Source organism: Eptesicus fuscus, chromosome 12, assembly GCF_027574615.1.
Source record: "Eptesicus fuscus isolate TK198812 chromosome 12, DD_ASM_mEF_20220401, whole genome shotgun sequence".
Classification (NCBI taxonomy): domain Eukaryota; kingdom Metazoa; phylum Chordata; class Mammalia; order Chiroptera; family Vespertilionidae; genus Eptesicus; species Eptesicus fuscus.
The window spans coordinates 41020015-41034789 of NC_072484.1; the positions used below are offsets into that span (position 1 = coordinate 41020015).

Consider the following 14775-nt stretch of genomic DNA (forward strand, 5'->3'; position numbering starts at 1 on the left):
CTGGCTTTTGTATGTATCACCTGCTGTGTTCTCTGATTGGATTTGTTAGGCTCTTTTTTAAAACTACATAGGTGAATACAAACAAGTGAGAGGAACATTATACATTACACATTTGATTTACTTAGGTTAGCATCACTATTTCCCCTCATTCCTTATCTGTATGACTTGAACTCCATTGAGAAGCCAACATTGTAAATACCTGACCCTTCAGAAGTAGCACAAAATTATGTTTGAGTTTCCCTGGATATAGAATCCAATTGGTTCTTTGTCAGTGATAATAATCCTAATATATAAAGAGCCAGGTGCCGTCACGACCGAACGGATGACCTGTCACCATGAAGTGCTTGGAGCACCTCTTGGTCATCCCCCCCCCCCCCGGCCCCCAAGCCACTTGCCATGAGTGGAGGGTGGCGTCGGGCGGGACTGGGGACTGTTGAGCAGCGGTGGGCTGCTTCACAGGGTGGCAGTGAGCTTAACGGAGCAGTCACCAGGTGGCAGCAAGTTTCACGGAGCAGTTGCGGGGCAGGGGGAGCTTCATGGAGCAGTCAAGAGGTGGGGGAAGCCTCACAGAGCAGTCGTGGGGTGGGGGGAGTTTCACAGAGCAGTCGTGGGGTGGAAGGAGTTTCACAGAGCAGTGGCAGGGCGGTGGGGGGGGAGCCACGCGGAGCAGTCGAGGGGCCGTGAGCATCGTGGAGCGTCCTGGGGTGGGGAGCTTTACATAGCATCACAGGGCAGCAGAGGCCAGCGACGGAGGCCAAGGTAGACCTAGGGACCCTAACCACGCACAATTTCGTGCGCGCTGGGCCTCTAGTAGTCAATAAATGTTTAATAATCATATCTCAGTATTCCTTCCTATAGGATGCATCCCAAAACAAACGATAAGACTTCCAGCTTTCAATTTCCATTTTTCAAGCAACCCTAGAGTGTTATGGTGGCCTGTTGAATCCCCTTTCATGCCTTGATCTTGTTCCCTTATTTTTTGCTGTTATTTCTAACTAAGGACTAATCAAAACCCCAGTCTGCTTAAATCACTGAGAATGAAAACGACTGCAGATAACTTGACTGCTGAAAGGACTACTCTCATTACCCTGAAAAGATGATGTTTCATTTAATTGCCTTCCATTATCATAGTGATATGAATAGAATCAAGTGGTATATTTTGTAAGCCAATGAAACTTTTTCTAAGAATGTTTTCTTGATGCTCTGTGTCCTTTCCTCCCCTTCAGCAGAGGGAGCCCTCCTCGAGGTTGAGGTCGTGCAGTGTCACCGATGCGGTCGCAGAGCAGGCTCACCTACCACCGGTAACCTACGTGCATTTCCCTTCCTCAGTTGGCTCTTTCAGCTTTTATTTAAAATCATTGAGGCACCGAGGAAGAGTTTTTCCTGTGAAAATCCATTTACAATATAAATGAGACAGTCAAATTTCCTAGCAAATTGCCCAAGGAGAGTGGATTTCCAATACAAAGAGTTGTTTTAGCCACCAAAGTTTCTAAAATGGTAAAAACTCCATTGCTTAGTTTTTCACCCAAATTAATACCAATTCTGATGTGCTCACTTAACTAAAAGCATACATTAATACCTAATTTTTAAAAAGACTGAATTTAGTCCTTCAAGCTGTGCTCTGGTGATTGTATTTAAGAACATATTGAATCATTTTAAACAGGAAAAACTTTTCCAGGTGGGAGCAAGGTAGGCTTTCCATGACTAATGACCTAATTAACCCCACACAGCCTCTGTACCTTCTCCTTAAAGGCAGCTCTACTGGCTAAAGAATTAGCTACAACTTGTTCCCACTCTCCCACAGTTTCTATAGTTAGCAGCAAATATGGAAGAGTGGCACTGTTTAATAATATAGGAAATAAATGAAAATGAATATTCCAATTGGAAGGCAGACCAGAACTGCCTAGGGAGATGTTTGGTGTACACGTCAAAGATAAGAAACATGTTGCGACTTTGTTTCTTCTTTTGGGGGGAGAAACTATGTGCTTTTATTTTAGCATGTTCAATGTGATGTTTGACCATAACCAGCTTTCTTATGACTACGAATCCTCAATCGTTTTTAGCACTAATACTTTATTATGTGTGATGGGGGGGACAGTGCACTTACAGATTTTGAAAGCACAGTGTCTTCCCTATTGTGTACACCTTTGCACAAGTCAGAAGGATTTTTTTTGGCCTAACTTTTATCTTTTATGCTTGCAAAATGAATGAATGAGTTCACTAGTAAACTGAGTGGTCAAAATAAGGGATTCATTTGTGCCTTGTATCCAATGTGCTGGTTGATAAGAAGTTTGACTAGAGCGTCCTTTCTGGGATGGTTTCAGTTCAGGACTCCCCCACAACAACAATCAGCTGTGATGGGCTGGTGGGATCCTCCGCCTAATGATTCTGTGATTTTCCTTGATGAATTAATGGCACTTCCTCTCCTTTTCACAATCAATGTTAATTTTATTTGCCAAGGAGTCTATTTTCCTGGAAACGGATTGCTCCTCCAAGCTCCTCCCTTACACTCTCCAAAGCTGAAAACTCACTGACCACCAGTGGCCTCTTGAATTTTGAGTGTGGCAGATTTAAGAACCTGCTCATTCTTTAACAGTGGGAGCAAAACCATAGTGGTGTTCAATTTCTTTTCCGAACAAGACATCTCATTATTGTTATTGAGGTTGTCAATTCATTGTTCGACCAAATTGAGGCTGCAGCCTGAGGCTCTGTGGATGGGAGGTTGACGGGGTCCTTGTTCCTCTGGTCGTCAGTGATCGCTCAGCTTTACTTGGACAGAAAGGGTTTCAAGGATTCTGATTCATGTCACCTACCTCACTGGCTGCCACAGCAGTGATTCCTGATTCAGTAAACAATGGGTGGTCTCCCTAAGTGCCTTTCACTGATGTAAATTATCATTTAACAGCCCAGTGCCCCAACTAGGAGAGCGCGTTCTTCAACTGTCACAGGTGGTGAGGAGCCAACGGTAATGATACCCTTGATCAGACTTTAACAGCAAAACTGTGGGTTGGTTTTAATATTTTGTGTAATGGTGAATATGCTCCTTTTTTCTTCTTTTTTTTGTGGGGGGCGGATATCAACTTTTTTGTGCTGCAGAGATGCACATGGTTCTTTTTTAAAAATATATTTTTATTGATTTCAGAGAGGAAAGGAGAGGGAGAGAGAAATAGAAACATCAATGATGAAAGAGAATCATTGATTGGCTGCCTCCTGCACACTCCGTAATGGGGATCAAGTGCCCTGATCAGGAATCGGACTCTGACCTCCTAGTTCATGGGTCAATACTCAACCACTGAACCACACCAGTCTGGCTAGTCTCATATAGTTTTATCAGGAAGACTGTCAAGCTTTAATTGCATTTGATTTGACCATCCTATCTAATAAAAGAGTAATATGCAAATTGACCATCACTCCCAACACACAAAGATGACTTCCCCCATGTGGTCAAAGATGGATGCCCCCATGTGGACACACAATGGCTGCCACAAGATGGCCAGCAGGGGAGGGCAGTTGGGAGGGACCAGGCCTGCAAGGGAGGGCAGTTGTGGGCAATCAGGCCAGCAGGGGAGGGCAGTTAGAGGTAACCAGGCTGGCAGAGGAGGGAAGTTGGGGGCAACCGGGCCTTCAGGGAAGGGCAGTTGGGGGGGGACCAGGCCTGCAAGGGAGGGAAGTTAGGGGTGACCAGGACTGCAGGGGAGGACAGTTTGGGGGGACCCAGGCCTGCAGGGGAGGGCAGTTGGAGGGGTGGGAACCAGACCAGCAGGGGAGAGCAGTTAGGGGCGATGAGGCTGGCAGGGGAGCAGTTAGGCATCAATCAGGCTGGCAGGGGAGTGGTCAGGGGGTGATCAGGCTGGCAGGCAGAAGCAGGTAGGGGCAATCAGGAAGGCAGGCAGGTGAGCAGTTGGGAGCCAGTAGTCCTGGATTGTGAGAGGGATGTCCGACTGCCCATTTAGGCCTGATCCTACCAGGATCTTACTGGGATCGGGCCTAAACAGGCAGTCGGACATCCCTCGAGGGGTCCCAGATTGGAGAGAATGCAGGCTGAGCTAAAGGACACACCCCACATGCATGAATTTTGTGCACTGGGCCTCTAGTTAAGAATATATTTTTGGCCCCTCTCTCATCATTGATGTTTCTATCTCTCCCTTCCTCTCTGAAATCAATTATATATATTTTATTTATTTATTTATTTTTTTTTTTTGCCGTTATTGTTTGCACTTCCAATAAACTTTTGCTGTTTGTTAAAATGCTTGGGTAAATGAAATTGGTTGGAAGAGAATCAGGAGAGCCACAGGAACTGAATGCAGTTGCACAAGTGGATGTTCAGTTGGGCACTGTAGCTATCTCCTCTGTGTTTTCTGCCCCACATTTTAAACACTGAGTTAGATTTTCTGTATCATGAGCTTGAACCAGTGACTCTCCTCATAGGAATGAACAGATGTTTATATACTACTTGGAGGAAGGGAGGGGAGGGAGTACATTTAGTAAGCTTGAAAGGTTTGGAAATAATGGTGTTTCTCTAAGCCAAGTATCTGTTATTGTTATTATTCGTTATTTTAAATAATGGATTTGACTATGTACTTTAATTGTCTGTTTTCTATTTGATCCCTGAAGACAGGCTACCTCCGTGGTCGGCAAACTGCAGCTCGCGAGCCACATGCGGCTCTTTGGCCCCTTGAGTGTGGCTCTTCCACAAAATACCACGGCCTGGGCGAGTCTATTTTGAAGAAGTGGCGTTAGAAGAAGTTTAAGTTAAAAAATTTGGCTCTCAAAAGAAATTTCAATCGTACTGTTGATATTTGGCTCTGTTGACTAATGAGTTTGCCGACCACTGAGCTAGCTTATAGTTTATGCTTAGAGCTGCTATGGCTATTTAAAGAATTTTCCTTATTGTTTCACCTTTGTTATGTTGTTATAATTTCTTATTACTTGAGAACACCTTTAAATACATATACAATTGCAGATTTTCTGAAGAATGTTGATGATTTTTAATGAACAATTTAGTTATATTGTTATAATTTAATGCTCAGCATTGTACACAGGAAAGTCAAATTTGCAATCAGCAAAAAATCAGCCTCGTTTAATCTATTGAGCCACAATAATTGTTGTGAAAGTCATGTGTTGTGTAGGCCAAGCTCAGCTTCCAGTAGAAGACATGAACCTTCAAATGACGTGGCACATTGCTTACTGTGCACTGGAAATTTCTGTGGCAGTAGAGCTGCAAGGTGGATGAGATCATTTCATGAAATAATTTTAGTAGAATTTAGTGCTAATGAGTATCCTCTTCCATCCATGTTTGCATTTTATTGGTCTTGGAAGCTGCTGTTGATATTGGAGTGTGTGGTCACTGTGATGTTAAATGGTGGGATAGACTGGTTGTGAGAGCGCTGGGCTCCGTGGTCAGAGCGATTCCTGTGGCCATTACCACAGCCCTCTTCTTGCTGGTACTCTCCCTTCCCCCACCAATGAATAAAAAATACAAGTTTGTTTTGGTTTTTTATTTTGAAGAATTGGGCCGTAGGAGTAGTTCCTAAATGTTTTACCTACTCTCATGCTTTCTATGGACCTGGTCATCTTTTGGTTGCAATAAGCCAACTAATTTTATGGCCACATTTGAAGTTTCAGTAGGTTTGACAGTATCACATTTGTTTCTTTTCCATCATCATTATCCCTTGTCACCAGCACCCTTTACTTTCTCTTTTCCAGTTCCATCTCCTAGCGTGTTTCATTCCCTCTTACACCCTCTCCCAACCCTCTCCCTGTCAGCCCCACACAGAAGTGTACATGCTTACACTGGAGCTGTGTTCTGCTCTCACAAATGTGTGCGCACGTGTGCGCGCACACACATGTACACACACACACATAAATGGGATCTCATGTACATTTCACTTAGCAACTTGATATTTTTCACTTACGGTCATTCCTCTGGACATGTTAATGATTACTTAATTTTCAGTCATGCGCCAGTTTATGTAATCTTCCCACATTGGTGAGCATTCAGCCCCTTGCCCCACCCTTTTTGGTCCTGCATACCATGTTGCATGAATCATCCTGGTCCACCTGTCTTTCCTTGGCAGTGCTTTTATTTCTATAGTATAAAAACAGATCCTGATTCTCACCTGCAGAACCACAATCCTTCCATTTATCACAAATAGGTACACTTTCCAGGGAGTTAAGCAGGAGCCCTCTCTGAGATGGAACAAGAGGGACAGCACAGTCGTTTTGCTCTTTGCTGTGTAGACCCTAAAATATAAAGAGGTGACGGGAATGAATGGCAGGGTTTGAGGGAACCTTCGGGCATTGGTGATAGTGCCAAACATTTGTCATCTGGAAAAGCCTATTTGAACTTTGATAGTTTAAACATAATTGATTCTCCCTTTTAATGAAATAATTGGAGCCAGTATGCAGCTGTAGCACAACGGCTGTTTGGTGTTATGAAACACTATAGTATATTCAGATGAAAAGCTGTGAAATGTTAAATGAAGCTTACTAGCGGTTTTAACATGTCTCTTGACTAATTAACTGTTTCTCAAGGTGGAATGGAATGCACGTGAGTGCATGTGTGTATTCACACACACGGCAGTGGAAGTCTGATTTTGGCTCAGGGCTAGCCCCTTCCGTGGTCTGTCCATGGAAGCTGTGTCCTGCTCCTCCCTAGCTGTGAGTGAGAGGTTTTGAGTCACAAGTGGACTCACCATCACAGGCTGTTCTTCATGGTCAAGAAATCTATAAGGAGAACATTTTTATGGCACCATCTCTCTTTAGTGGTACTAAATTAAGGGTTACCAGTTCAGTTCTCAGTAGAAGGTACAATGAACATTTTAATCAAATTTAGTGTTCTCTACTACACTTCTAATTTCCCATAATCTGATTAGTCCTATTCACTGTGGATCTACGAAAATAACCTCGTTGGTGGAATACTGTGCTGGAAGTCAAACTGCCTTAGAAGTAATTCTGAGATTACCCAGGACACAGCCAAGCTATTCTAGTTAATCAGACCCCTCACAAATATCCTTTCCAGGGATGTTATAACTGCAAAACTTAAGGTTTCCAGAACGGAGTTTTCTCTGGGCCTATCTCATTGCCTCTCCTCAAAAATAACAGGGAGCAAGAAAAGCAACAAATTCCACTCAGTACTTCATTTAGCCAAAGCATTTTGGTCATCATATGAGCAATAGTAGGTCAAAGCTTGTTGCTAGCACGTACTTTGCCACACAGTCCAATTGACCACTAACTTGGGTTCTAACTTGGTTTGGCAGAGTCGGTCTTTTATAGATAAAAAGTAGGCTGGCAATAGCTCTTTTCTGTTGGTGCCACAGAAAAGGAGGAGGGAGGAAAGAACTTCAGGCTGTAGATAAATTTGTCTGACTTAAGTACCCATGGAAAGATCAGGTCTGCCTGTTGATGTTTCTTTCACTCTTGTGGAATCCCCACATGCAGGTCCAGGATGCTCTATGATCAGAGTCTTGGAATTAACCATGATGAGGTATTTCGGATTTTATCTGGGAAAATGTCAAGGAAGTAGTTGCTATAGTTTTAGAAGAAAGTTTTGTTGCCAATAATGTTGCCTTGCCTGTTCAACATGTTTTAGAAATAACCATTGAGGCAGCTGCTCCATGGCCTCAGTTAGTTTTTCTCTGGAATGTGCAGTTGAGCTCAGGAAGTAGAATATGGAGCCTCATTAACTAATGTCCCCAATGACGTGGTAGCATCCTTGATCATGCTAACCCAGGGTCATGCAGTGGACTGGGGAATCCTCTGATGGGACCCTCTCTGCCACAGCACATTGTTGGTAGGAAACACGAAAGATGGGATGAGCACAGGGAGAAGCTGGGCCAAGAGATTTACATTTTCAGCCTAATATCAAGAAAATGACAGCTGGTAAAACATCTCGAGGGTGAGAAGATCCTAATTAGGGGAGAATGGTACCCAGAAAGATGTGGCTTCCTTTTGTATCTCAAATAATGTTTAGCCTCTTGCTTCTTTTATGTTCTCCTGGGAGCCTGGATAGCTATGGTTGGCTTCTTGTATCTGAACCCCTCCTCTCCCCCCGCCTCTCTCCCCGCTTAGAGTAGCACCCCTTCCCCAGTGACAGATCTGATATACAGCAACCATACATCCAGGACTTCCTCCTGAGACAGCTCTGACCTCAGATGTCCATCTCGGAGCCTCCTTTAGTCACTGAAACATCCTTGCTATTCCAGAGTTCTCCACCCGACTGCATTTCTCAGGCTGCTGCTTACCAGCAGAAGTGTCTCAGGAATCCTTTTCGATCTAATTTGGACTATCTAAATATAGTCACTCTATACTGGACATGTTTCTAAACCCGGAAACTGCCTGCGCTTCATTCACCCTTTAAAGAGACAAGCTCCACATGGGCAGACAGGATATAATACAGCCTCAGCTCGCCAGGAGGCTTCCTAAGCTGGGGCAGTTGGGGTGTCCTAGTCAGTCCTCTTGGTTATATGCCACTGGTGTATATGCAGAACTCCTGAGAAGGCCCTCTGTGTACTTTTTCCCCTGGAAGATACAATGTAAGGGCCCTAAGCTGATGAAGAATTTAGGGATAAGCTAGGAGAGTATCCCTGTGGCAGCTTTATCGAGACATTCCTCTCATAGACAGTGACATTTTGACAATATGAAATACCTTTAAGCTCTACATAATTTGGCAGTAAAATTTAGTATCTGAAACAGATTGTTGTTTTTTCTCTTAGCACATTAGCAGCAGCCATTGCATTTAAGACTTCGGACACTAAGAATGCGTTCTGTAAGATTTTGGACTCCAGAGAGGCTCATTTCACAGTAGATTTGAAGCTACTGGAAATCTACTTATTTTCCAGACACTAGTGTTTTGGGTACAAATACAGTTAACTTGCTTTGTCTAGAAAAAAAATAATTCTCTAAGTGTACATTACTTTATTAAAGTGATCAGAAAACGACTACACTAAGTAATGATGATTTCTTACACAAACAGCCATCAGTGGCCTACGTGCATACCACGCCGGGCCTACCTTCAGGCTGGGAAGAAAGGAAGGATGCTAAGGGACGCACATACTATGTCAATCATAACAATCGAACCACCACTTGGACTCGGCCTATCATGCAGGTATGCAGATCGCCGCACAACTGAAAATTGCAGGCAGTTGAAGCTGAAATGTACATGAGCTCCACGCTGCTATTGTTTATGTATTGTCCTGAGAACCCCTGTTTTAGAAATTTTTTTTTCCCCACAAAGAAAATGTGTTATTTTAAATATAATATATGCCTATGGAAGAATTTCGTCCCCAAATCACTCTATCCCTATATATATTTTTTAAATGTCATGTGAAAGATATTTTCAAAGTAAGAGCTTATAGCAGTGTGTAGTGTCTCTCCCAACCCCCATCCCATTTTTTCCCGAGGCTCGTTTTCATGCCAGACTAGTGATTCATTTTTATTTCCCTTGAATGTGTTTCCCCAACCTTCCCCTCCCCCATTATTATGTTTAATCATTTCCTCCATGCTTTAAATAGGCCAGACCTCTCATTACCGCTGGCTGTGTTGTTGTTTGGGTCCACACTCCCAACCACACACAAAAGGAGATCCTCACATGAAGCTAACTTGTTTTTGCTCCAATGTAGCTTGCAGAAGATGGTGCATCTGGATCTGCCACAAACAGTAACAACCATCTAATCGAGCCTCAGATCCGCCGGCCTCGTAGCCTCAGTTCGCCAACAGTAACTTTATCTGCCCCACTGGAGGTGAGAAGGCTACTCAGTGTAATTGGGGTCACGTCTATCCTGTGACTTCTCATTCTCTCTTTTCTCTTAGCTTGGACTTCAGTTTCGCAGCCACCTTCCTGTCTGATCATTGTGTTCTTGGTGAAGGGTGTTCTTGTGCAGCCTCACTACCTGCTTCTCTGTTGCGCTCAGCTCACATCCTTGGACTCTCACCTGATTCTCATTCTCATGGGGCTGAGGCCATAGTGACTTGTGCTGTACATGTGGGCCCCTCTCTTCAGAACTTTCTCCATTCTTGTTGTTTCTCCCCTTCTTGCCTGTTACCTCATTAGACATGCATAATAACTCTTTCAGATAGTAGTGCTTATATTAAGTTTTAAACGATAGCTGTGGCTTTGACCATTTTTTGCCTTTGGGCTGTAGGGTCTGTCGTTGTATGGGCATACATGTTTCTGATGCATATCTGCACCCCTAAGTCATTGCTGTGCATCTGCGTTGCTCTCCTGTTTGTGTGGTCTGAATACCATACCTTAACATCACCGCGTCAGAGAGTTGGAGAAGCCAGAGCACAAATGTTCAAGTTCTAAACTTGATGATGTCTTAAGAGGTAGCTGTGATACTCTCTGTGCCCTGGGCTTAAATGCTGATGAGTGGGAATGAATGATAGCTCTCTTCCAAACTGGGATATAAATGTCATGGTAACCATACAAGTCCAGGTGGTTGTGTTCAATGATACAGGGGTTTCTTCTTGTGCTCTGCAAATTGCCAATCCATTCTTCATTAGACTGTGAGCTCATTAAGAGCAGAGGCACATCTTTCTCCACCCTCTGTAAAGTCTCCATCCGTAATTCTCAGTAGAATATAATATTTTTGGCATATATCCAATAGTTATCAAAGGATGCTGATTTTAGTAATTAATGTTGTGTGTTTAATCAATAGAAAATCTTTAAAGTTTGATTGATTTAAAAGTAAACAAATGACAGAAACAAATTTCTTAGGCGCTTCCCCTTGTCCCTTTCCAAATGGAACATTCGTGATACCCAAGTACATTTTGACACATCTGGACTAGCACCTGTAAGAGTTCTAATGCTCATTATTATTCCTTAGGGTGCCAAGGATTCACCCATACGTCGGGCTGTGAAAGATACCCTTTCCAATCCACAGTCCCCACAGCCATCACCTTACAACTCCCCCAAACCACAACACAAAGTCACACAGAGCTTCCTGCCACCGGGCTGGGAAATGAGGATCGCGCCAAACGGCCGGCCCTTCTTCATTGACCATAACACAAAGACTACAACATGGGTAAGGTCGCTGCTTTTATTTGGCTCCGTTTCCATCGTGAGGTCTGACATTCATTCCCTCATTTCCTCACTCCGTACTCATGACTCTTGTAGAGAAATTGCACTGACACCGAAGCTTGTCCCCAGAGGGTCTTCTCAGCCCGCTTCAAGATCTTGCACGCAGGGGCTGGTGGGAGGGGTGATGGATGGGTGCGGGGTCAGGGCCACCTGCTGGTGCCAGGTTGGCTGCCTTTTCTCCAGAACACTCCTGGACAGCTGTGGTTTTGACAGTTGACTGTATTTGCGGGGAAAGCAGTGCTCCATATTGCTAGGATGTTGATGCTCCTGCTTTACCTCTCAAGATGGTGTAATAGGAATTCTGATCTTTCTGAAAATAATTTTTCTTTGTCAGTTTCTTTCTGCATTTTTATTAACATCACCCACCTTTGTTTGATTTGTTCCTTTCGTTTGTACCGTCCACCTCAGTTTAGTACTTTACTTTAGTGTTTTACGCTTCTGTGCTGCATTTCACACCTTTAATTGTGGGGTAGGAGATGTACTAAGGATTTTGGTTGTAAATTTGATAGTTCTTTGTTGTGAACATTTTGTCAAATTTGACTCAGGAGTCGTGCCTGAGAAAGAATCCGTGTGTTGTATGAATTTGTACAACATGAGATTAATTAAAAGTGATTGTGCATATCTTTATACTCCTCTGTTCAGGTTTTAGCTGAATCAGTGGTGGGCTTCTTTAATGTAGCACATTGTTTTTTAAAGAGTCAGGGGCATTTTTCTACTAACACCCTGTAGACCTATGACAGAACTGAAATTAGTTCTCTTGTTTCTGACGGTTTACGAAGCTGCGGGTTTGTTTTCCTTCCTGTCCCTATGTCCCCAACTAATGGCCTGGGTTCAGAGTTTGACTCAGTCCTTCTGGCATCTGTGCTGCTTGCTTAGAATTGATGTGACCGGAAAGCTGGCTGAGTTTGGGGATTGTCAATGGCCCTAGCTCTCTGGTCTTGCATCAGAGGTGAACACATGCTTTAAATCCCCATTTTCAGTGAAGACACAAGTGTGTCAATTGTTAGAACAGCAGTATTGTGTTAATGAAGGGGCCTGGACCAAAATGTCCCAGACTGTCATTTATACTTTGCCCGTGGCCTGATGTTAAATCAGTCCCTTGAGATTGGACTAGAGGGTCTAGATATCGCTCTCTCTCCATCTCTCTCTCTCAAGTCCTACGGATGGATGGTGGTAAGCATATCTCTCTGAGGACATTCTCGGTATTTGGAGCAGGACTGTGACTGTGCCTTTTATTGCAGGATGCTTAATATCCTTGGTTCCTGTCACTGAATAACCACCATTTCTTTCCCTCCCCCACCACAGTGATGACCAAAAATGTTACCACACACTTGCAAGCACCCCTTAGTGAGAGCCACTCTAAAAGTTCTTCCTATTTTAAAATAAAGGAATTAGCCTGCCAGGGGAATTTATCATTTAGATCCTGGTGACATTCATTAAACTCATAACTACCTCGAAGGCATATAATAACATGTAGCTTTGTTTGACTCACCTTTAAGTCTCATATCATATTACAGGTTTGTGGCCAAGACAAGAGTAAGAGATAGGCAGCTTTGGGGGAAACCAACTATGGAGATTGGTTTTTAAGTCTTTTTTTTTTTTCCTCGTTGACATAGAGCCTGTGGCTGTCCTGCTAAGAGTATTCAATTCTACAAATCCTCAGCCAGGAATGGGCACTCCAGAAATAGGGGGTAAATAGTATAAAAGGAGATGGATTAGTGTATGGAGCCACGGTGGCCTGCCAACATAAGCTATGGTTTTAGTAATCTGAACTAGCTTAGTAATCAAATCCCCTAACCTTCTCACAGCCTTTCACGCCACAACTGCAGAGTAATTGCAGCTGGGCAGGTTTGATTTTAAACAGCCCCGGCTTTGTTTACTGCCTGCATCGTTGCTGAATGAAATCCAGTTTGAATTTCCAGTTGTCCCTTTCTACCCACATGCTTGTTATTGACTGATTTACTGGTTTAAAATTTTAATTTGTTAAAACAACATTTTGTTGCTGCTGCCATTGTTGAAAATCCTTAAAGTAACAACTGGACATTCCCCCGGTTACTCCCCTTCTTCTCTAAACTCAGACAGGCTGGCCCAGCTGCTATCTCTCCTTCTAAACAAAGGCCTGTACAGAATGCTCACTGTCGAAGGATTGCTCTAAATTTCCTGAAAAAAATTGGAGGGATAGAGGGAACTGTAAAGATCATTTTCAGCTTAAAATTTGTCTTGAGTTGGTTTGGGATTTGCTTCATTTTTTTTATTGTTGTTGTTTTTAAAATTGTTTTTATTGATTTCAGAGAAAGGAAGGCAGAGGGAAAGAGAGTTAGAAACATCAATGATAAGATATCTATTAGTTACCTTCTACACACCCCCTACTGGAGGTCAAGCCCACAACTTGGGCATGTGCCCTGACTGGGAATCAAACCGTGATCTTCTGATTCATGGGTTGACGCTCAACCACTGAGCCTCAGTGGCTGGGCTTGCTTCATTTTTTAAAAGAGAGAACAAATGAGAGGCCAGCATAGCTTTTCTTAGATTTGAGCCCTATGGAGAAAAAGGGTGAAAAGCTGGTAGAACAGGTGGAGAATAATGAAAACAAGACTCCTGCCCCCCTCAGCCTGCATGTTCTTGATTTTTGCACTAAACCAGAGCATGAAAAGATCTGTGTACAACAATTCCCCTGTGTACACACATGGAGGAAAGTTCCTGTTGAAGTCTGTTTACAAAGGACGATCTCATATTAAAGCAGTGTGCCCGCCGTCCATCTGGAATAAGGTCTGAGGCCCCAGCCTGTAAGCGAAGGTCTGTCCACCATGCTCTCATCCCTTAGTAACACCTAGAAGAGGCACTAAGCCCTGGCCATGTGAGAATTCCTTGTGGCCAGACTTCCAGCCACTTGTCCCTACCTTAGGTGGGCCATGGATGCCTGCTGGGGCCACCAGGTGACAGAGGAAAGGTTACAAGAGACCTTCGATTTGTCCATTCCTTCCTTCTGTTAAGGAAGCAGCTCGAAGCATGTATGTATGAGTATGTTTATGTCTCTTACAGAACAAAACATCACCTTGTTTTTGTAGCAAGACAGAGTATGCCTTAATGAAGTTTCAGGTTTGTTTTCTACTGGGTCCAAACTATGAAAACTCATTGTAGCCGAGGCCTGGTTGTTGATCTCTTCAAAGGATGAGGAAAAAAGCTGTTGTTTTTTAAACCAGGAGCATTCCCTTGTTTTATGTACTATATATATAAAATCATATACATTTTATGAGTTTGGTTTTTAAAGAGGTGTTGATCTTTGCATTCTGTTTAAAACTCCTTTGCGCTGTATTGAGGGAAGCAAATGGGGAATACTGAAATAACTGGGAAATAGTTAGCGTTCTCAGTGTGCTGAGGAAAGGGAGAAACAATCAAGTGTCCCTCTTCACATTTTATTCATTTGTATTCATATTATTTGAGACCTCATTAGTGTCCCAACTATTGGCATCCCTAAAGTTATCATAACTCATGTGGGGCCCTGGCTGCCCTCCACCTGCACCATCGGCTTGGGGTGCCCCCTTCTTGGTTGTTCAGGGGAGTCAGTGGGGAAAGGGTGTTCAGCGTGCCCCCTAGACTTAGCCTTCAGAGCTTAAGAGAGTAGAGCTGCTGTCATTTTTATTTTTGTTGATATAATCAAATATGACCCCTAAAGCCTTCTAGTCCTCACATTC

At 43.4% G+C, this 14775-nt stretch overlaps 1 protein-coding gene across 1 annotated transcript in view; it reads left to right on the top strand.

Moving 5' to 3' along the window:
- Window positions 1-14775, top strand: part of NEDD4L (NEDD4 like E3 ubiquitin protein ligase) — a 304025-nt gene that overhangs the window by 251704 nt on the left and 37546 nt on the right. The window contains exons 12-16 of the mRNA XM_054724513.1: window positions 1227-1301; window positions 2906-2965; window positions 8975-9106; window positions 9621-9740; window positions 10827-11024. Coding sequence (XP_054580488.1) covers window positions 1227-1301; window positions 2906-2965; window positions 8975-9106; window positions 9621-9740; window positions 10827-11024 — 585 coding nt within the window. The remainder of the gene's footprint in view (window positions 1-1226; window positions 1302-2905; window positions 2966-8974; window positions 9107-9620; window positions 9741-10826; window positions 11025-14775) is intronic.